Source organism: Anabas testudineus, chromosome 2, assembly GCF_900324465.2.
Source record: "Anabas testudineus chromosome 2, fAnaTes1.2, whole genome shotgun sequence".
In the NCBI taxonomy this organism is placed as follows: domain Eukaryota; kingdom Metazoa; phylum Chordata; class Actinopteri; order Anabantiformes; family Anabantidae; genus Anabas; species Anabas testudineus.
Window position 1 is genome coordinate 14257915 of NC_046611.1, and position 22075 is coordinate 14279989.

At 40.7% G+C, this 22075-nt stretch overlaps 1 protein-coding gene across 3 annotated transcripts in view; it reads left to right on the forward strand.

The window, feature by feature from the left end:
- The window catches only part of LOC113163498 (protein NLRC3-like), a 228039-nt gene that overhangs the window by 163808 nt on the left and 42156 nt on the right, over positions 1 to 22075 (forward strand). Inside the window, exons 8-15 of one of the 3 annotated variants that reach the window (XM_033326713.1) lie at positions 5080 to 5184; positions 6308 to 6516; positions 6713 to 8507; positions 12608 to 12787; positions 16298 to 16468; positions 19372 to 19548; positions 20102 to 20275; positions 21000 to 21176. The exons of 1 other annotated variant lie outside the window; for it this stretch is intronic. In XM_033326713.1, the coding sequence (XP_033182604.1) occupies positions 5080 to 5184; positions 6308 to 6516; positions 6713 to 8507; positions 12608 to 12787; positions 16298 to 16468; positions 19372 to 19548; positions 20102 to 20275; positions 21000 to 21176 (2988 nt within the window). Of the gene's footprint in view, positions 1 to 5079; positions 5185 to 6307; positions 6538 to 6712; positions 8508 to 12607; positions 12788 to 16297; positions 16469 to 19371; positions 19549 to 20101; positions 20276 to 20999; positions 21177 to 22075 lie in introns of all 3 variants that reach the window. One more of the 3 variants, XM_026362196.2, reaches the window with a different exon arrangement.

Genomic DNA, 22075 nt, shown 5'->3' on the forward strand with positions numbered 1-22075 from the left:
CGATGCTGTTAACCTACAGGGTGCCGGTGGAAATTTGACTACTCGGTCGAAGAAAGAGGGGAGGCAGAAGGGTTCGTGGTCAGAGAGAGAAGGGAAAAGGCAGGAGCATAGGTTTGAGAATAGGGACTCTTAACGTTGGCACGATGACAGGGAAAGGCAGAGAGCGTGCAGACATGATGGAGAGAAGGAAGGTAGACGTTCTGTGTGTGCAGGAGACAAGGTGGAAGGGCAGCAAGGCACGTAGTATCGGAGGAGGATACAAACTTTTCTACCATGGTGTGGATAGGAAGAGAAACGGGGTAGGAGTGATCCTGAAGGGGGAGTTTGTGAACAATGTTCTAGAGGTGAAAAGAGTCTCAGACAGGGTGATGAGCCTAAAGCTAGAAATTGAAGGGGTGATGGTGAATGTAGTCAGTGGGTATGCTCCACAAGTTGGCTGTGAGTTAGAAGAGAAGGAGAGATTCTGGAGTGAGTTTGATGAGGTCGTAGAGAGTATCCCCAGAGGAGAGAGAGTAGTTGTTGGAGCAGACTTTAATGGGCATGTTGGTGAGGGCAACAGAGGTGATGAGGAGGTGATGGGCAGGTTTGGTGTAAAGGAAAGGAATCTGGAAGGACAGATGGTGGTGGACTTTGCTAAGAGGATGGAAATGGCTGTAGTCAACACCTACTTCCAGAATAGAGAGGAACATAGAGTAACATACAAGAGTGGAGGTAGGAGTACACAGGTGGACTACATCCTATGTAGACGAGGTCATTTGAGAGAGGTTAGTGACTGCAAAGTGGTGGTAGGAGAGAGTGTAGCCAGACAGCACCACATGGTGGTGTGCAAGATGACTCTAGAGGTCAGGAAGAAGAAGAGAGGGAAGTCAGAGAAGAAGACCAAGTGGTGGAAGTTAAAGAATGAAGAAACTTGTGAGGAATTCAGACAGAAGTTGAGACAGGTTCTGGGTGGTCAGGATGAGCTTCCAGATGACTGGGAAACTACAGCAGAGGTTATTAGGGAAACAGGTAGGAAGGTGCTAGGTGTGTCATCTGGAAAGAGGAAAGAAGGTAAAGACACTTGGTGGTGGAATGAGGAAGTACAGGAATGCGTCCAGAGGAAGAGGTTGGCTAGAAGGAAGTGGGATGTAGAAAGGACTGAGGAAAGTAGACAGGAGTACAAGGAAGCGCAGCGTAGAGTGAAGAGGGAGGTGGCAAAGGCCAAACAGAAAGCTTACGATGAGCTGTATGACAGGTTAGACACAAAGGAAGGAGAGAAGGACTTGTACAGGCTAGCCAGACAGAGAGATAGAGATGGGAAGGATGTGCAACAGATAAGGGTCATTAAGGACAGAGATGGAAAGGTGCTAACAACCCAGGAGAGTGTGCAGAAAAGATGGAAGGAGTATTTTGAGGAGCTGATGAACAAGGAAAATGACAGGGAAAAAAGGGAGGAAGATGTGGATGTTGTGGAGCAGGAGGTAGCAGAGATTGGAAAGGATGAGGTTAGGAAGGCTCTGAAAAGGATGAAGAGTGGAAAGGCTGTTGGTCCGGATGACGTACCTGTGGAGGTGTGGAAGTGCTTAGGAGAGACAGCAGTGGAGTTTCTAACCAGTTTGTTCAATAGGATTCTAGAGAGTGAGAAGATGCCTGAGGAATGGAGGAGAAGCGTTCTGGTTCCGATCTTTAAGAACAAGGGTGACACGCAGAACTGCAGCAACTATAGAGGAATAAAGTTGATGAGCCACACAATGAAGCTGTGGGAAAGAGTAGTGGAAGCCAGGCTTAGGAAGAAGGTGGGGATTTGTGAGCAGCAGTATGGTTTCATGCCCCGTAAGAGCACCACTGATGCCATTTTTGCTTTAAGAATGTTGATGGAAAAGTACAGAGATGGTCAGAAGGAGCTGCATTGTGTCTTTGTGGATTTAGAGAAGGCGTATGACAGGGTGCCGAGGGAGGAGCTGTGGTACTGTATGAGGTCGTCGGGAGTGGCAGAGAAGTACGTCAGAGTAGTTCAGGACATGTATGAGAGAAGTATGACGGTGGTGAGATGTGCTGTAGGTCAGACAGAGGAGTTCAAGGTGGAGGTGGGACTACACCAAGGATCAGCTTTGAGTCCCTTCTTGTTTGCTATGTTGATGGACAGGCTGACAGATGAGGTCAGACAGGAATCTCCCTGGACAATGATGTTTGCGGATGACATTGTGATTTGCAGTGAGAGTAGAGAGCAGGTGGAGGAACAGCTAGAGAGGTGGAGGTTTGCTCTGGAAAGAAGAGGCATGAAGGTCAGTCATAGTAAGACAGAATACATGTGTCTGAACGAGAGGGATCAAGGTAGAAGCGTTAGGTTACAGGGGGCTGAGGTGAAGAAGGTGCAGGAGTTTAAGTACTTAGGGTCAACAGTTCAGTGTGATGGGGAGTGTGGAAAAGAGGTGAAGAGGCGAGTGCAGGCAGGTTGGAGCGGGTGGAGGAAAGTGTCAGGAGTGTTGTGTGACAGAAGAGTGTCAGCAAGACTCAAAGGAAAGGTGTACAAGACAGTGGTGAGACCAGCTCTGCTCTATGGGTTAGAGACGGTAGCAGTGAGACAGAGACAAGAGGCTGAGATGGAGGTAGCAGAGATGAAGATGTTGAGGTTCTCCTTAGAAGTGACCAGGTTAGACAGAATAAGGAACGAGTACATCAGAAGGACGGCGCACGTTGCCTGTGTTAGCGACAAAGTCAGAGAGGCCAGACTGAGATGGTTTGGACATGTTCAGAGGAGGGATAGTGAGTATATTGGTAGAAGGATGTTGGAGATGGAGCTGCCAGGCAGGAGGGCAAGAGGACGACCAAGGAGGAGATATATGGATGTCTTAACAGAGGACATGAGGTTGGCTAATGTTAGGGTAGAAGATGCCCATGATAGAGTGAGGTGGAAAAGGATGATTCGCTGTGGCGACCCCTGATGGGAAAAGCCGAAAGAGAAGAAGATTAGTCTTTCTCTATCTTCTCTGTATTTTCTAATCCAACTTGTTTTCAGGTCATGTTGCGGTTTTTCAGGCTCAGTGTTTGACATGAGACATAAAATAACATTAACATAATATAATAAAATAAAATAACCAATGGCTGCCTCCTCAGGGGAAGCTATAAAGCGACACTGGAGGCGTTTGCACACTGTTCGTTTGATCTCCACTTAACGTGTGTTGGTGCTGTGCGAGTAAAAGTGAGCGGGAGCTCAGGGGACCGGTCACCTGCCGCCAGCTGGTCTGCACTAAAGCGTCCCCGGTCGACTGGGACACGGTCCTTTGTGGCTGTGGCCACCCACTGCCTCCTGTTTTTCTCCCTGAGGGCCGACAACCCGCCTCTGGGCTGGGACGCCTTGGTGCATCAATGGCAACTGGGCCTGCTGTATGCGTCCCCGCCGTTCACCCTGCTCCAGCCGCTCCTCTGTCTCGAGGGCACCCGGGTTATCCCGGTGGCCCCCCCTTGCCGTTCGCCCTGCTCCAGACGCTCCTCTGTCTCGAGGGCGCCTGGGTTATCCTGGTGGCCCCTCACTGGACCCACATGCCCTGGTTCTCCCTGATCCCGCCCCTCCTGGACGGCACCCCGTGGGAGCTTCCCCCCATGCAAGGACCTGCTGTCCCAGGTGGGAGGCACATAGTATTTATGTACAAACATAATTTACATTATATACACACTAACACTACACATATCTACAAGAATTGAAGACCACTAATTAATTATGATTTCATGAATAAATATTGTATGTTGGGTGTCAGGTGACAAATAAATGAACATCAGATATCAGACATCATTCATTTACTTGTTTCTCAGTCCAGAGCCCCGGCGCTGAGCTACAGCTGTCACGTGACAAATGAACGTAAACAACCGTATGAAGGACTCGTGAAAGAACTGTAGTGCTGCTGACACAGAGCCTGAGCGACCTGGCTGTCCCATGACAAAAGAACGAGAACCTGAGGACAGACTCACAGTGGAGTGAGTCTGCTGAGTGACTATGAAGCTGCTGCCATGTGGCGAGAGAAGGTACTGCAATGAACTGGAAATGAACGAATCACTCACTGACAGGACTCATTGCACCCATGTCATAGAAAAGATTGAACGAAATGTTCACGAACGAAACATTGCTACCACCTTCCTGCCGAAGGTCCTCTCGGCAGCCCATAGAGCTGTGGTCCCTCGGCGCCCCAGGCGATGACGCTGGTGCAGGGGCTGCACCCTCCGGCTGTACATCACATGCACCCATACCGTCCGCCAGACGGACCAGCTATTTGTTTGTTTTCAATCCAGCCTTTTCGGCCGGGCTTTGTTAAAGTCTTGGCTGGCGGGTTGAATCGTACAGCTGATCCGTCATGCTATGAACAGTCTGGCCTGCTGATTCCCCTTGTGTGCATGCGCACTCGACCCCCGGCATGGCCACGTCCTGGGTGCTTTTTCGCAGGTCATCCCTGGCCGATGTGTGTGGGGTGGCGAGGTAGTCCTGCCAGTCCTGGTTTCCTGGATGTCGCCTCTGGGCCTTCCAGTGGCGTCACCTTGGCGTCGCCCTGGTCTGCCTGTACATATGTACATTGTTCTAGTCTAGGGTCTTTTTATGTCACCTCCAACTTTTTTGTACACTGCTGGTGTCCACGTGTCCTTACTGTACGTTGCTTTCATTTTGTGCACAGTCTCCTCGCTGGGTGTCTTAAAGGGGTTTCCGTACCTATACATAGTTCCGGTTGGAGAGATGAAGGAAACATCCCAGTTAGCCGTGTAAAAGGGGTTCTCTCTCCAGCTCAGACGCCACTTGGAGACACGTTCCGATCAAACGAGCAGTGTGCACACGCCTCCAGGCTCGCTTTATAGCCTCTCCTTGAGGAGGCATGGCCGGGCAACCGGCATGGCTTAAAAAATATCCACACACCTGACTTCGGGAGGTCATTTCCCATACCTATACATACATGTGAAGAAGAACCCCAGTTACTCTGCTAACCAGGACGTTGTTTGCTGCCTGGTTTTATTATACTGTGTGTGTTTTACTTCCTGTTCTCTCAGTCTTGTTGTGTGTGTTTGTCCAGATTTTTGTCCTGAGCTCACAATCAGTGTTACTGGTTTACTTCTCAGACAGAGACCAGAGTCTCCAGTACCCAGCTATCTGTCGATGAAGAGTGACTGTTCTAAAGAGCAACCTTCAGACATTAGTGATGGACCTGGACCCTCAGACACACAGTAAGAGACAGTTTCTACTGTAAAGTGTCTGAAGATGATTCAGTAGCAGGAAAATAAAATCCTCTCCCATATTTGTGTTTCTCCATCTTCTCTGTATCTTCTAATCCAACTTGTTTTCAGGTCATGTTGTAGTCTCAGTGTTTGACATGAGACATAAAATAACATAAACATAATATAATAACAGAAAATAACTAATGAACTTTCCCACTGACTCTGATAAAAAGAAACCCTTCGCTCTGCTGTTGGTTCACTTCCTGTCAGTTATCTAAAAAACAATATCTAATAAATAGTCTGCTGCTTTTTGATAAAGAAACTTTGTGACATTAACAGTTGATGCCAATAAGAATAATAATAGTTTTTATTATTATTTACAGTTATTCAAAAATAATGTTACATGTTTGTTACAACAGGACAGTAAAATAAATCCATAATAATAAAAGAGGATTAAAACTGAAACAAACATAAAATGTGTAATCGTAAATAAAACTGCACTATATTTACTACAGCAGCATTAATGCAGCAGTAATGTTTCTATTATTCCTCTGAATCATTCAAATAAAAACATATTCTCATAATTTAAGTTGCATGTAAACAGAAACACCTGGAAAGACTTTTATTACATCTGCAGCAATTAAACCAACAACATATTTACTGTCTATTAAATGATTAATGTTGCCTTAAACATATAGTTCTCACTGTTATATACACACAACACTAAACTGCATCCTCAATAACTTCACTGTGCAGCTGTTCTCACTGTTCAATATTTTTTACTCAAAACGTTAAGTCACAATGTATTTACAACTATAAAATCTATATTTATATTTTCAGGTCTGCTTTAATGTTACAGGGTTACTGCACAGTGATTGTTTGTATTGATCTGATCTAACTGAAAAACTTTGTTCTGTGTTTACAGAGAGCTGTGAGATTTGCAAACATCATGGAGATAAATGTGGTTTAGTTCCAAAGTAGAGGGAGGTGATTTCATCTGATACGTGATTCACCTAATAAACAGCAGCACATCAAAAGAAGACACAGATAACATGTAGGGAAAGAGCTGCATGTGAGTTGTTTTCAGCTCCACTACTGTGATATATGATAGAGAACATGTTCATGTTCACAGAGAGAAGAGGAGTCAGGATTTAATGGAGGAGCAGCTGTCCCACTGTGCTTTGTGTGAGGACGTCCTGAAGGATCCAGTCTCTACCAGCTGTGGACACTGGTTCTGCAGACAGTGCATCACCTCATACTGGGACCAGTCTGGTTCATCAGGAGACTCCTCCTGTCCCCAGTGTGGAGAAAGATCCAGAACCAGACCTGGACTGAGAGTCAGTCAGACCAACACTGTACAAAGTAAGACTGAACATCTGTCTGAGATTTGTTATGTTACACAGCAGTGATATTTGCAATTGTTTTAAATATTACTTAAACATTTTCCTTCTTTATCTTTTGCTTTTATGCAGAATTTGATGATAAAATATTCACCAGATTGTCTTTTTTCAGTCTCACATAGTTTCTTGTCTTTCAGCAGATGTTGGTCTGCAGGAGGTTTTAGATGAACATAAGATCAGTCTGAGGAGGAGATGTGAATGTGTGACTGAAGGAAGTGATGAAACAGGAAGTGGAACCCTCCTCAACAGGATCTACACTGAGCTCTACATCACAGAGGGACAGAGTGAAGAGGTTAATACCCAACATGAGGTGAGACAGCTGGAGACAGTTTCCAAGATGAAGACCCTCCATGACACTGCAATCAAGGTCCACGACATCTTTAAAGCCTTACTTGACCAACAGACAAACATCAGAGTGGTTCTGACGAACGGTGTCGCTGGTGTTGGAAAAACCTTCTCAGTGCAGAAGTTCACTCTGGACTGGGCAGAGGACTTGGAAAACCAAGATGTCAGTCTGCTGGTTCTGCTTTCATTCAGGGAGCTGAACCTGATCAAAGATGAGCAGTACAGTCTTCTCACCCTGCTCCATGTTTTCCATCCAACATTACAGAAGGTCACAGCAGAGGAGCTGGCTGTCTGTAAACCTTTGTTCATCTTTGACGGTCTGGATGAAAGCAGACTTTCACTGGATTTCAACAACAGGGAGGTTGTGTCTGATGTCACACAGGAGTCATCAGTCAACGTGCTGCTGACAAACCTCATCAAGGGGAATCTGCTTCCCTCAGCTCTGGTCTGGATAACTTCCCGACCTGCAGCAGCCAATCAGATCCCTCCTACATGTGTTGACAGGGTAACAGAAGTACGAGGCTTCACTGACGTCCAGAAGGAGGAGTACTTCAGGAGGAGATTCAGTGATGAAGAGCTGTCCAGCAGAATCATCTCACACATCAAGACATCCAGGAGCCTCCACATCATGTGTCACATCCCAGTCTTCTGCTGGATCACTGCTACAGTTCTGGAGCACATGTTGACTACAGAGCAGAGAGGAGAGCTGCCCAAGACCCTGACTGACCTGTACTCACACTTCCTGCTGGTTCAGACAAAGAGGAAGAAGAACAAGTATGATGAGGGACATGAGACGAGTCCACAGGAGCTGACAGAGGCTGACAGAGAAGTTCTTGTGAGGCTGGGGAGGCTGGCGTTTGAACATCTGGAGAAAGGAAACATCATGTTCTACCAAGAAGACCTGGAGCAGTGTGGTCTTGATGTGACAGAGGCCTTGGTGTACTCAGGAGTTTGTACAGAGATCTTCAAAAGAGAGAGTGTGATCTTCCAGAAAACAGTCTACTGCTTTGTTCATCTGAGCATTCAGGAGTTTCTGGCTGCAGTCTACATGTTCCACTGTTACAATGACAGGAAGATAGAGGTACTGCAGGGTTTTCTTGGAAAAAGAAACATTTTCTCCTCTCTGGATGACTTCTTAAACTTAACCATGGAGAAATCCCTCCAAAGTGAAAATGGTCACCTGGACCTATTTGTTCGCTTCCTTCATGGCCTCTCTCTGGAGTCCAACCAGAGACTCTTAGGAGGTCTGCTGGGTCAGACAGAGAACAGTCCAGAAGTCATCAAGAGAGTCATCAACAATCTGAGAGGGATAAACACTGGTAATATCTCCCCTGACAGAAGCATCAACATCTTCCTCTGTCTGATGGAGATAAACGACCACTCAGTTCATCAGGAGATCCAAGAGTTCCTGAAGTCAGAGAACAGATCAGAGGAGAAACTCTCTATGATCCACTGCTCAGCTCTGGCCTACATGCTGCAGATGTCAGAGGAGGTTCTGGATGAGTTGGACCTGAAGAAGTACAACACATCAACAGAGGAGGGACGACTGAGACTGATCCCAGCTGTGAGGAACTGCAGAAAGGCTCGGTGAGTCCAGATGTGATCATTATTTCTTCTACTGTTAACCAGGAATTTAACAGTGTAGTTTCTAGATATCACTTGTTTCATGACCACTACATGCAACATTAAAGAGAGTTCAGTCTGTGTCCTTTAGAATAAAACATTAAATTCCATCAACTGTCTTTGGTTGATGGAGGTTTAACACAAATTCAGCTGAAACAACTTCTTGTCTCAAGTTTGTTAAATCAGTCAACCTGTGATCACAACTGACAACAGTTTCTTTCGAGTGGAAACAGCGTCTACAACATGTTTCTATAATCAGTTTGTTTTTTATTCTTTCATATTCAGGCTTTATTATCATACTGGGGTATGGAGGAACTTTTTAATGTTTGTATTGCTGTTGTCATGTTTTTGTGAGCTGTTTTTAACATGTTGTGACCTTTTTTACATTTTCTACAACATGTATAATCATAGTTTAGGTTGAGAGAGGATGACAGGAACATTTCTGAAACAGAACAAACTTCTCAGGACCACAAGGGAGAATGTATACATCAATGTATACATACAACTGTCGGAAACACACACAAAGTAAAATGATAACTCTCTACTACTATTACTATTTTTCTATCGGAGGATGTGAGGGGATGAATACAATATAAATAAATATACAAAAATAAATAAAAACATTTTTGATGATGTGACATTAAATTGTTTGGTTATAACCCAACAGTGAACATCTGTCCACATTTTTAACTAGACATTTATTAGATTAATAAATTGGAAACCACCTATTTTTATCAAAAGATTTAATAAAGAGAAATTTTCATGTCAAAACCAAACTAAATTAAAACTAAATTAATTAAAAATAAAAAAAATAGAAAATAAGTGACTCCAGATCTGCAGGTTTTTACCAGATTGTCATAGAGGTCAGATGCTCTCTGAGTTCTGGGCGGTGGCTGTGTTTTAATAATATTTGAAAAAAGAAGCTGGCAACACGCTGACTCGGTGCAGGGCTAATCACTAACTTTTAGTTATTAGTCTCTCTGCAATGTCACTGGCCACAATAATGTTGTGCAGATAGCATATTAAAATGCACTTCAAGACTACATAAAGTGTCTAACACAACAACAGTCATCATCACTTATTTAGCTCTGATGAGGTTGTGAGTGAAGCTCCTTTATTTTATAAAAAGATGGCGTCTATTAAGATGAAGACATAAAATAAGTATCTTCTTGTTGCATACTATAAAAGTGGTGTAGGAGTGTAGATCATTAATTAAAAGATAAAAAGTGTGTGTGTGTGTGTCACACATTTAATGGCTGTTATTACTTATGTTTACATTAACTCATAAACATGAACACTTGCTGGGGGCCATTACTTGCTACACAAAATTCAGTTATGATGTCGAACTATATTTAACTTTGTTCTTAGCCACACCGACTGGGACCATATTCCACCTTGAGCTAATCCAAACACATTTGTACTGTAAAGATGTTCTCAACATAACTGACTAAACAACACATTAACAGTCCCATGTGTACTTGAAGTCACAGTACAAAGCACAACGAGACTGTTGCACTTATATCACTGCAAAAATTATATTTGATCAACAGCTTTTAAAACAATATGTCATCAACTTGGGACTTGGGTGAGCAACCCAAGTATATTAAGTATTTTTTAGACATCCGTAATCAGTTACCTAGAGGATGTTTTCGTCTGTGCTCTGTTGTACCTAGAGCTGGGTGATATGAAAAAAAATCCTACATGATCACTTTTTTCATATTAGTCAGTATTGATGTATAAACGCTCCTCAAAATTATGTTTACATATTATGTTTATGGTAACAGCGAGGCCAGGTCCTTTACTTTTTCTGTAGAAAACACTTGGGTTTGACATCGAAAGATTAATATCAGACAAAAGATCATTTGAGCTTTTTTTCTAGGTGCTTACTTGTGGATCTGATACACAAGTTAGAAGATTGTGTTATACGTTGATTAATATGTAAAATAGGTATACATAATAACCTCAAATCTTAGTTCTGGTCAGTCAAAGGTTGTGTTACAGGAGAACAAAAAAATGGAAAATTACAAATAAAACAGGTTACACAAAAATAATAAAAGAAAAGTTCTGTGCAGTTTCAAGTTTTACAGGGAACTGAAAAGTTTTCAATTACAAATTAATAAAATAAAATCTTTAATGAAAAACAGAAGCTCTTAAAGCTCTTAGGTTTTATAGGAGAACATAAAGTCTTTGGTCAGTTCCAAATAAGAATTTATTTACAACAAACAAAACTGAAATATTGAAAATAATGAATAGAAAGAACTGAAACAAAGAAATTATTTTAATTATAGGGTCCTATTGTCACGGTTTTAAGGGAGGGGGACGAGGCAGGAATTAACTGAAACAGGATTTTAATAGGAAACTACAAAAACAGAGAAACTAAGGTGGGTGTCAACAGACACTACAAAAGCAGGCAAAACACGAGGACAAAGTAACAACAGAAAACTACCCAGATGGCGGAGAACAAAGTAACAAAACAGGAACCAAAGTACAAAACCAAAAACCACTGCTCAGAGGCAGGAAAACACTCACGGGAACAGGTAACAATGTCCAGAGTTCAGAGGGGGGAACATAGTCCAGGGAATCCAGAGAGGAAAGCACAAAATCCAGAGTCCAGGGGGGGAAGCAAGACAGGGCTGAGGAGGAGTGAGCAGGAGCAGGCAAGGTTGGGCAACAGGCAAGGAACCACAGGCTGGAGACAGGAAGGGAAACAAGAGGGGGGAATGACGACGATCTGACAGGGGAGGAAAGTCTGAGGAGAGCTTATGTAGTGTGAGGGGAACACAGGTGAGTCCAATATGCCGCTGATTGGCAAGAGCAGAGGGAGAGAACTGGCTGGTGGGCGGAGTCCAGAGGGAGAGTGAGGTGGAGCAGTGAGGGAAATCCTCAGCTTGGCCTGATGCCAGGCCGAAATCATGACACCTATAAAATAAACTGAGGTCAACTGAACAAACAGAAACTCAACACTAAGCATTAAATGGGACTTTATAAAGATAAAGGTCAGCTGTACTGGACAGACAGGGAACAGTCATACATATTCAATCTAATATTAAACATTAACCTTAATCTTAAATCAGAGTTAAATCAGTTAAATCAGAACTGTCTGATTCCCTTCCTGGACACAACCAGTTGCCCTCTTCCACTTCCTGTTGGCCGTCTATAAGAAGCTCTCTGAACAGGTGCGACATCTTGTGGCCAGGAGGGAAAACTAAAGAAACACTGTAAAGGTTTGGATGTTACGATCACATAGTTCACCTCTGCAGCCACATGTGTTGTTAATCCACTGAGAACTTTTTCAGTTTACATCAGTGTCTTTGTTGGGTGATTATTTTAATATGTTTACTATCAATGACTCCAACAACAACAGTTAAAACAGTGATTTGCATAAATGTACCTGTTTGATTTTTACTCTGTGTGTTGTAGAAATCAATGAATCTGAGTATTATCTGCAGTGTCATAACACCAATCAAAGCTCTTATGTCACCACAGGAAGTCCAGGACTCTCTGGTAATATTTTTCTGAGGGTATAAGTTTCCTTCTTGTAGAAAACACAGGATGAGTTTCTGGTCCTTCCTGTCTCAGGTGCTGTTTTTCCAAGCTGCCAACTTTCTCTCCAGTAGTCACCAATCTGTTCTTGGATGTCATTTGGTCTGTTTCCAGATGTCACAGGCTGAACCAGATGTTCATTATGCAGATAGGAAACCTCCCTTTGATGCACTGATTCATCTATGATGATCCAGTACAGACAAAACAGAAATAAACACATAACTGAGGGGAATATATAGAAGTACAATAATTCTTATTTCAAAACTTAAAAATGTATTAAAATAAAATTGAACAATAGCATTAAGGTCAAAATATCTAAATATTCATTTAGGTCATTTGGAAGACACAACAACAAATATTTCTTGTGTCTCTCTTCTCTCTATATGTTGCTCAAGGACATGTGGCCTAGAGGCCAACTGGCCTGACCTACAACTGTTCCTGTTAATCTGCTTTGTGATCAAAATCAACAAGAGTTATTTCTCTGTTTTAAATACATTTTAATGGTGATTTTCTCATCACAGACTTTCTGACTCTGGACTCTCAGAGACTCACTGTGAAGTTGTGGCATCAGCTCTGAAGTCCAACCCCTCCCAGCTGAGAGAACTGGACCTGAGTGAAAACAACCTGCAGGATTCAGGAGTGAAGCTGCTGTGTGATGGACTAAAAAGTCCAAACTGTAGACTGGAGACTCTGAGGTCAGTGTTTCTCTCTTGGACATTTAATAACATTTCATTTAATTATAATTGTCTTTTTACAAGTGACAGAAGACTGAAGACTGGGAAAGCAGAGGAGTGAAAGGTTGAATGAAAGGAGAGAATCTGACATGCAGCGATACCTTGTTTTTGAATGAAGTCTGCACAAAGCCAGATTATAACAGAATTTAAGACAAAGTGTCCTAAAGAAGTCTAAAACAGTCACTTCCCACTGCATTTTAAATTTGCAGTTTGTGCTGTGAAAAGGAGCTCTGATGTCTCTGTCTCTGTCTGTCAGTTCTGACAAACAGCAAAAAAATTAAAATTCAACAAAAGAAAAAGAAACATGGTCTTATGTCATTATACAGTAAACTATGTGAAACATGCTTCTGGAATAAGACATTTCGCAATGCTCATCCGCTGCTGATTTAGAGTAATACAGGGTTTTGAAGTGCATTTGAACTTGTTTTCTAGCCAAAAACCTAGTCATTCATTGATTATTTATTTGATCTACATGGTTTATTCTTCATTCAGATTAAAGTACTGCAGTTTGTCAGAGATCAGCTGTGATTCTCTGGTCTCAGCTCTGAAGTCCAACCCCTCCTATCTGACAGAACTGGACCTGAGTGAAAACTACAAGCTGCATGATTCAGCAGTGAAGCTGCTGTGTGGTTTTCTGGAGAGTCCACAATGTAGACTGGAGACTCTGAGGTCAGTTCACTGACTGTTACTATTGTAGAACTTATATCTTTATTTACAACTAAACCCACATTACATAGAGTCATATGCATCTACAGTACTCTTCTGTTAAAGAAGAAAAAACAACTTTTAAATAACTTGAAACTAACAAATGTCATAATAAATTTTAAATTTACTAAAAATGAACAACTCATACATTGCTTTTAAGTTTAGTTCAACAAATGTTTTTTTTTAAAACTAACAAATGAAACAATCCTGGTAAAAATGATGATACCCCTATGAAAATAATTTGACCATAGGGATGTGTTTTTTATGTAACAGGTGTCTTCAGTCAGTCAGTCTGCCCATTTAAATGGTGAAAAGCGGTCACTGTGCTGTTTGGTATCATGGTGTGTACCACAGTCAAAATAGACCACAGAAAGCTACAAAGAGTTGTCTCACGAGATTAGAAAAAAAGTTATGGACAAACATGTTAAAGGTAAAGGCTACAGTTACACACAGCACATATTATTTAGAAGTTTAAGGTCCACAGGACAGTAGCCAAGCTCCCTGGATGTGGTGGCAAGAGGACAATTGATGACAAATTGAAGAGATGGATAACACGAATGGTAATCAACAAGCTCAGAACAACTCTATGGTCAGAGGGCATCTGTGTCAGATCAAACCTTGTGTCACTGTTTGAACCAAAGTGGACTTAATGGAAGAAGACCGAAGAGGACTCCACTGCTGAAAGTAAATCATAAAAAAATTATAAATTGCATATTGACAAACCACAAAGCCAAATGTCATTTGGACAAATGAAACAAAACTGGAACGTTTTGGCAAGTCACATCAGCTCTATGTTCACAGATGCAGCAAAAATGAAGCATACAAAGAAAACTGCAATGTACTTGTGGAACATGGAGGAGGCTTGGTTATGTTCTGAGCCTGCTTTGCTTCCTCCTTCCTGCTTCCTGCTTTTGCACAGGGTGTCTTTAATCTTTGCAGGATACAATGAATCTCAAGAAAGCTTGCGCTCAGTCACAGATCATGGCCCACCATCAGGATAATAACCCAAACACAACTCAAAACGAAGGGGGGAAAGAACAAATAATTAGACTATTCTGAAGTAACTTTCTATGAGTCCTGATCCAAATCATATTGAACATCTGTGGAAAGAGCTGAAACATGCAATGTGCAGAAAGGCACACTTAAAACCTGAGACAGCTGGAGCAGTTTGCTGAAGAAACTGGTCCATCTGTCTTTTTCGGATCTCTAAAAAAACTGACTGTATGTTACTAGCATGAGAGGCTGAAACACCACCTTGTACATTTGTGGAAATCATTGATGTATGTGCAATACCTGCAATTCTGTTTCGAAATTCAGGCCCTGAGTACTTGTTAAAATAGATTAAAAGGGACGCATATAAATTGATTGGTACCAAGGATGGACTTATGTGAGAGAAGCTGCAAAGGATGAAAAGAGTAGGTCCTGTTAAACAAAGAAGCTGATTCTATGTACTTTAAGCAAGACTGATATACTATAAGAATTGCATTATTATGAAGTAGACAACTCTCTCCTGAAACTTGGAAAGAAAAGAGATCTGTAGAGTCCAGATCAGGTTTTTTTATGCTGCTCTACAGAATGTTTAAAATCGGCTGAGGTCACACCTATGTCAAGGCAACAATTAATTATAGCTAGAATACCACAGGTTTTTAAGGAAGCTATAGTCAAACCTGTTCCCAAAAAAAACTTAAATCAGGTTTAGCCAATTAGTATCTGCAAAGCAATTATGTGACCTCCTGTGCCTTAATAACCTGTATGAAGATTTCCAGTCAGGACCAAGTATAATCAATAGTGATCTCCCCCTACTTCAGACCACATACTTTTCTCTATATTCACCATAGTAGATCATTACTGCTGCATTTAACACTAGATAACAACTTTTTATTACACAGATAGAAACAAGTCATTAGGATTAAAGGAACAGCACTAGGCTGGTTTAAATCTTATTTATCAGATTGTTGTTCTTCTTTTATTGCCTGTTGTTCTTTCTCTCCTCTTTTCACTCAACCAAGCCAGTTGGGGCAGATCGCCCCCACCCTGAACCTGGTTCTGTTGGAAGTGTCTTCTGTTAAAGGGAGTTTTTTCTCTCCACTGTCGCCTTGTGCTGGTCAAGTGGGATTGTTGGGTTTTCTATGTAATTTATAGTTGCATTGTTATCTTCTGTAGGGTGTTAAAACTTAAACTGTAAAAGGTCTCAAGATGACTTCTCTTGTCAGTTAAAGCTTAATTTTATAGAAAGCTAGGGAAGAGAAGCTACGATCTATTTTACTAATTCTAGGATGCTCCTCATTTTAGGAATATTTCAGTTATTTGTCATGAATAATATTTGTTTGCTCAAATTAAACATTCAGAACTCACAAACTTGAGTTTTTCCCTAGTGTTTCTGAAAAAACTGTAGAAAATGTCCAGAGTTGTTTCAAATCAGCAGTTTTTTATAATACATTACATTTAAATTATCAGAATGAAATTAATAAAATTGTTTTTTTTTTCATCAAACAAAATACAGAACGCATCTTTGGTTTAATTGAGCTTTGTTCACCAACAGAATGACAAAGTCGCTCTATGCATTTTAAAGAAAATATCATTGATTGGACATATCTGATTATTAATGATTCTATCTACATAGTTTATTCTTTATTCCGATTGAATAGCTGCAGTTTGTCAGTGAGTAGACTGAGGTGTATGAATGTTACTCAAATACTTAGTTTAGAAACTAAACAAGACCATTCATTGATTATTCATTTTATCTACGATTTAATCTTTATTCAGACTGAGGTGGTGCAGTTTGTCAAAGATCAGCTGTGATTCTCTGGTCTCAGCTCTGAAGTCCAACCCCTCCCATCTAACAGAACTGGACCTGAGTGAAAACTACAAGCTGCAGGATTCAGGAGTGAAGCTGCTGTGTGGTTTTCTGGAGAGTCCACAATGTAGACTGGAGACTCTGAGGTCAGTTCACTGACTGTTACTATTGTAGAACTTATATCTTTAATCCACAACTGATCCAACACTATAATAAATTAATTAAATTCTGTTAGTTCAAATTAAGATTGGGTTTAAATCAGGTGAAACATGATTGACTAAAAGTATTCTTTTGAGAAAATTGACAGACTAATGAAATAAGTGTTTTGCACTCCCCACCCACCTCTGTTTGCAGACTTGTCTGTGACTTTTGTAAACCATGAATACAGTTTGGAAATTAAAAGCTGACATTATGATGATCCACAATAACAGAGAGACAAAGTCCCTCTACTCATTTTAGAGGAAACATCATTGATTAGGACATATCTGATTGATTATTAATGATTTGATCTACATGGTTTATTCTTTATTCAGATTGGGGTGGTGCAGTTTATCAGAGATCAGCTGTGATTCTCTGGTCTCAGCTCTGAAGTCCAACCCCTCCCATCTGACAGAACTGGACCTGAGTGGAAACTGGAACCTTCAAGACTCAAGAAAGAAGCAGCTTTCTAATCTTGTGAAGATTCTGAGGTCAGTTTACTGTCTGTCTCTTTAGTTTATTTCAGTGAGTTGTCATGAAGAATGTGTCTTCTTAAATTTCTCAACTAATGTTTTTAAATAAATGTTTGTCAAAAGTTGGCATAATGATTTTGTTTAAATTTTACATTTAAACTTCCAGTCATATAGTCGGTGAAGGTTCTCAGTCATCCAGATGAAGTTATCCAGTAGATTTTGCATAATATGGGCACTTTAAAGAGAGCGCAGATCACTGAAAAAAACACATATCTGAAGACACATCTATATCTTTTGATGGAAAACATGATTTTCATAAAAAATTGATAGTGACATTTGACTGGTATCTGGAAGTTGAGTCTTGGCAACTGGACTTGTTGAAATGTTTCGCTACTCATCCCAGCAGCTTCTTCAGCATGAAGATAGTTCGATAACTATACTTTGTGCTCCAGATTGGTTTTACTTCACAAATGTGTGAAAAGATACTAAAGTCATACCTCTTCCAACCACTCCTACCCTATAAAGTGAGTCCTGGTGGATGTGCGAATTGGTGATCTTTCTAGTGATGGATTAAGAGGCCAGCATGATAAATAGGGGACAGGTTTTGTCTAAGGCCTCCACCTCTGAGTGAAGGGGAATTGATTTGCACCTGAAGGTGTCATAAACCTAGGATTCAACTCCATTGCCAGAGACCAAACGACAGCTAAATAAAAGTTAAATGAAGGTTTGACAATAATGAGTGCAATGGATGAGTCACAGGAGTCAGCAGTCGAAAAGGGCTGTCACCAGGTGAGTATGGTAAGGAGAGGAGACAGAGATAGGTGGAGTCTTTGGCTGGATCTTGGATACTGTTACTTAAGGAGCACTCACTAAAGACTTGGTTAGTGCTGGTCGAGTAGCAGGGAGGAGTGAACCAGATAGACTGTGAGGTGTCGTGGACTGTAGAGTGGTGAACCAGGGAAGGTGGTGGCTGTTGACTGGTGAATATGGCAGAGCTTTCAAGATGGCCGATAGCAGCGTAAAGCACATGTAGACTGGAGAGTGAGCTATGTTGCACAAGAATCTTCATCAGTTAATGTAACACACACTGTCAGTAGACAGTTTTCCAGATTCCAGAGTCGTGAAGCAGGGAGGTGGAAAACCGGAAACAGACTGACAGGAAAAAGCCAGGATCATGACAGGAAGATAAGTTTGTGGCCTCTAACCAGCTATCCTCAGACTGAAGAAACTACTTGGATGAATAGTGAAACCAGTCCACGAGTTGTCAATTTAATGTTTGTGCTTGAAATACTGTATTGTCAAGTTTGAGGGACCGAGGCCTGCTCAGTATTCTTGTTGCTTGTCGTTGTAAGTTTGTGTTGCCTGCGGTTCTTTTCTCTCTCCTCTTTCCACTCACCCCAACTGGGCAAGGCAGATGGCCACCCACCCTGAGCCTGGATCTGCTGGAGGTTTCTTCCTCTAAAGGGAGTTTATCCTCTCCACTGACATCGAGTGCTGCTCAAGTGTTGTTGTTGGGTTCTCAATATAATTCTGTATACAGTTATATTTTGTAAGGTGTTAAACCTAAAACACTGTAAAGTGCCTTGAGATGACTTCTGTTGTGATTTTGTAATATACAAATAAAACTGAACTGAATTTAATTGATTTGAGATTGAAGGCAAACCAGAGGGAGATCCAAATACTAGTGGTGAAGAAACTGAAGCTTTTTGAACCATGGTCTTGATAAAAGCATCTGCCATATAACTAAATAAATCAGTGTGAAGCAGCTGTGTTTAAAGTAATTCACTGTTTCAAAGCATTTGAAACAGTCAACAATGAGGCCAACTACATCTACTCAACTTGTTTAGTGCGTTTACGGGTCCCTTACAGTCTGTGTATTTATGGAAACAACAACTAAATGTTAATAATCCTTAAAAAATATGAACTAACTACAGCTCAGGTACAACATTAGCCTTAATGTCTGGGCGATTTGTGGTGTGCTCTTTAAAGATATTGTCCCATTCAAGTGAACACAGTAATTTATAGTATATCATTACACATAGTGTTTTTTCCTAGCTAGTTCTTTTTACTGGATCAGTTGTGGCTCTTGAGTAAAAGTATTGTAGTAAGTTTTTAGTCTGTCATATGTGATATGATGTTTATCTTGTAATTCCAGATGTGACTGAGGTCAGCAGCATGTTATGAATCAGTGTTGACATGAATAGTTGTATGAATGTTGTGGTGACATTTGGATGATGTCTGTAGAAGGCTGACATTATGATGATCCACAATAACAGAGAGACAAAGTCACTCTACTCATTTTAGAGGAAGCATCATTGATTAGGACATATCTGATTGATTATTAATGATTTGATCTACATGGTTTATTCTTTATTCAGGTTGGAGAACTGCAGTTTGTCAGAGATCAGCTGTGATTCTCTGGTCTCAGCTCTGAAGTCCAACCCCTCCCATCTGACAGAACTGGACCTGAGTGGAAACTGGAACCTTCAGGATTCAGCAGTGAAGCTGCTGTGTGGTTTTCTGGAGAGTCCACAATGTAGACTGGAGACTCTGAGGTCAGTTCACTGACTGTTACTATTGTAGAACGTATAACTTTAATCCACAACTGAACCAACACTGTAATAAATTATTTCAATTCTTCAGTTTCAGTTAATTTCAGTGAGTTGTCAAGAAAAATGTTTGTTCACTGAAATTAAACCTTAAGAACTCAAACACTCAGATTTCTCATTAATGTTTCTAAATAAACTGTAGAAAATTTTTGGTGTTAGTTGAAATTGGATCAGTTGTGGTTCTTTAAAGTTTGATCAATTTCAGTGATGAGTAAAAATATTGTAGTAAGTTTTTAGTCTGTCATATGTGATTTGATATTTATCTTCTAATTCCAGATGTGACTGAGGTCAGCAGCATGTTATGAATCAGTGTTCACATAAATAGTTGTATGAATGTTGTGGTGACATTTGGATGATGTCTGTAGAAGGCTGACATTATGATGATCCACAATAACAGAGAGACAAAGTCACTCTACTCATTTTAGAGGAAAAATCATTGATTAGGACATATCTGATTGATTATTAATGATTTGATCTACATGGTTTATTCTTTATTTAGATTGAGTTACTGCAGTTTGTCAGAGATCAGCTATTATTCTTTGGCATCAGCTCTGAAGTCCAACCCCTACTATCTGACAGAACTGGACTTGAGTTACAACAAGCTGCAGGATTCAGGAGTGAAGCTGCTGTGTGATTTTCTGGAGAGTCCACAATGTAGACTGGAGACTCTGAGGTCAGTTCACTGACTGTTACTTTTGTACAACTTGTATCTTTAATCCAAAACTGAACCAACACTGTAATAAATTAATTCAATTCTTCAGTTTCAGTAAATTTCAGTAGGTTTTCATGAATAATGTTTGTTCACTTAAATTAAACCTTAAGAACTCAAACACTCTAATTTCTAAATAAACTGTAGAAATTGTTTGCTGTTAGTTGAAATTAAGATTTAGTTTAAATCAGTTAAAATATAATTAATAAAAATATTCCTTTGGGGAATATGACAGACTGATGTCTTAAAATAACTTTGTTTTCAAAATTGTATTCCTAGAATTGGATTAACTTAATGTGTTGAAAAGGTTTAAAGAACCAAACCTTTCCAGTTGTGGATCATTTGTGGTTCATTAAGGATCATTTGTGGTCCATTAAAGTTTGATCCATTTTAGTCATGAGTAAAAGTATTGTAGTAAGTTTTTAGTCTGTCATATCTGATTTGATATTTATCTTCTAATTCCAGACGTGACTGAGGTCAGCATCATGTTATTAATTAGTGTTGACATGAATAGTTGTATGAATGTTGTGGTGACATTTGGATGATGTCTGTAGAAGGCTGACATTATGATGATCCACAACAACAGAGAGACAAAGTCACTCTACTAATTTTAGAGGAAACATCATTGATTAGGACATGTCTGATTGATTATTAATGATTTGATCTACATGGTTTATTGTTTATTTAGGTTGAGGTGGTTCAGTTTATCAGAGAGCAGCTGTGATTCTCTAGTCTCAGCTCTGAAGTCCAACCCCTCCCATCTGACAGAACTGGACCTGAGTGGAAACTGGAACCTGCAGGATTCAGGAGTGAAGCTGCTGCGTGGTTTTTTGGAGAGTTCACAATGTAGACTGGAGACTCTGAGGTCAGTTCACTGACTGTTACTATTGTAGAAGTTATATCTTTAATCCACAACTGAACCAACACTGTAATAAATTAATTCAATTCTTCATTTTCAGTTCATTTCAGTGAGTTGTCATGAATAATGTTTGTTCACTGAAATTAAACCTTAAGAACTCAAACACTCAGATTTCTGTAGAAAATATTTGGTGTTAGTTGAAAAAATATTTTATTTTAATCAGTCGCTTACGGACCCCAGGGTGAGGGGTTCGATTCCCGGTTCCTCCTGACTACTAGCTGAGGTGTCCTTGGACAAGACACCGAAACCCCGTAGTAGCGCCGACTCAGTCTGGCAGCTGTTCAAAACGAATTTCCCCAAGGGGATCAATAAAGTATACATTATTATTATTATTATTATTAATTGAACAGACTACCAAACCCCTATAGAGACAGTGTCTGCACCCCAACTACCTAAATTATTTATGTGAAGAACCAACACAAGAGGAGTGAGTCATAAGAACTTAATAAAAACAAAGACGACTCTTCACACATAACAAAATAACAAGACAACAATCAAATGTGGACTCTTAAATATCAGATCTCTCTCGTCTGAATCCCTGTTAGTGAATGATTTGATAATTGACCGTCAAATAGATTCATTTTATCTTACTGAAACCTGGCTGCAGCAGAATGACTATGTCTGTCTAAATGAGTCAACCCCCTCAAGTCATATTAATTATTATGTTCCTAAAAGCACAGGTCGGGGTGGAGGAGTAGCAGCAATCTCCCACTCAAGTTTGTTAATCAACCCCAGACCTAAACATAGTTTTAATTCATTTGAGAGTCTCACTCTGATCCTAACTGGAAAAATCAAAAACCAGTCCTGTTTGTTATTGTTTACCGTCCTTCTGTCCCTTACTCTTA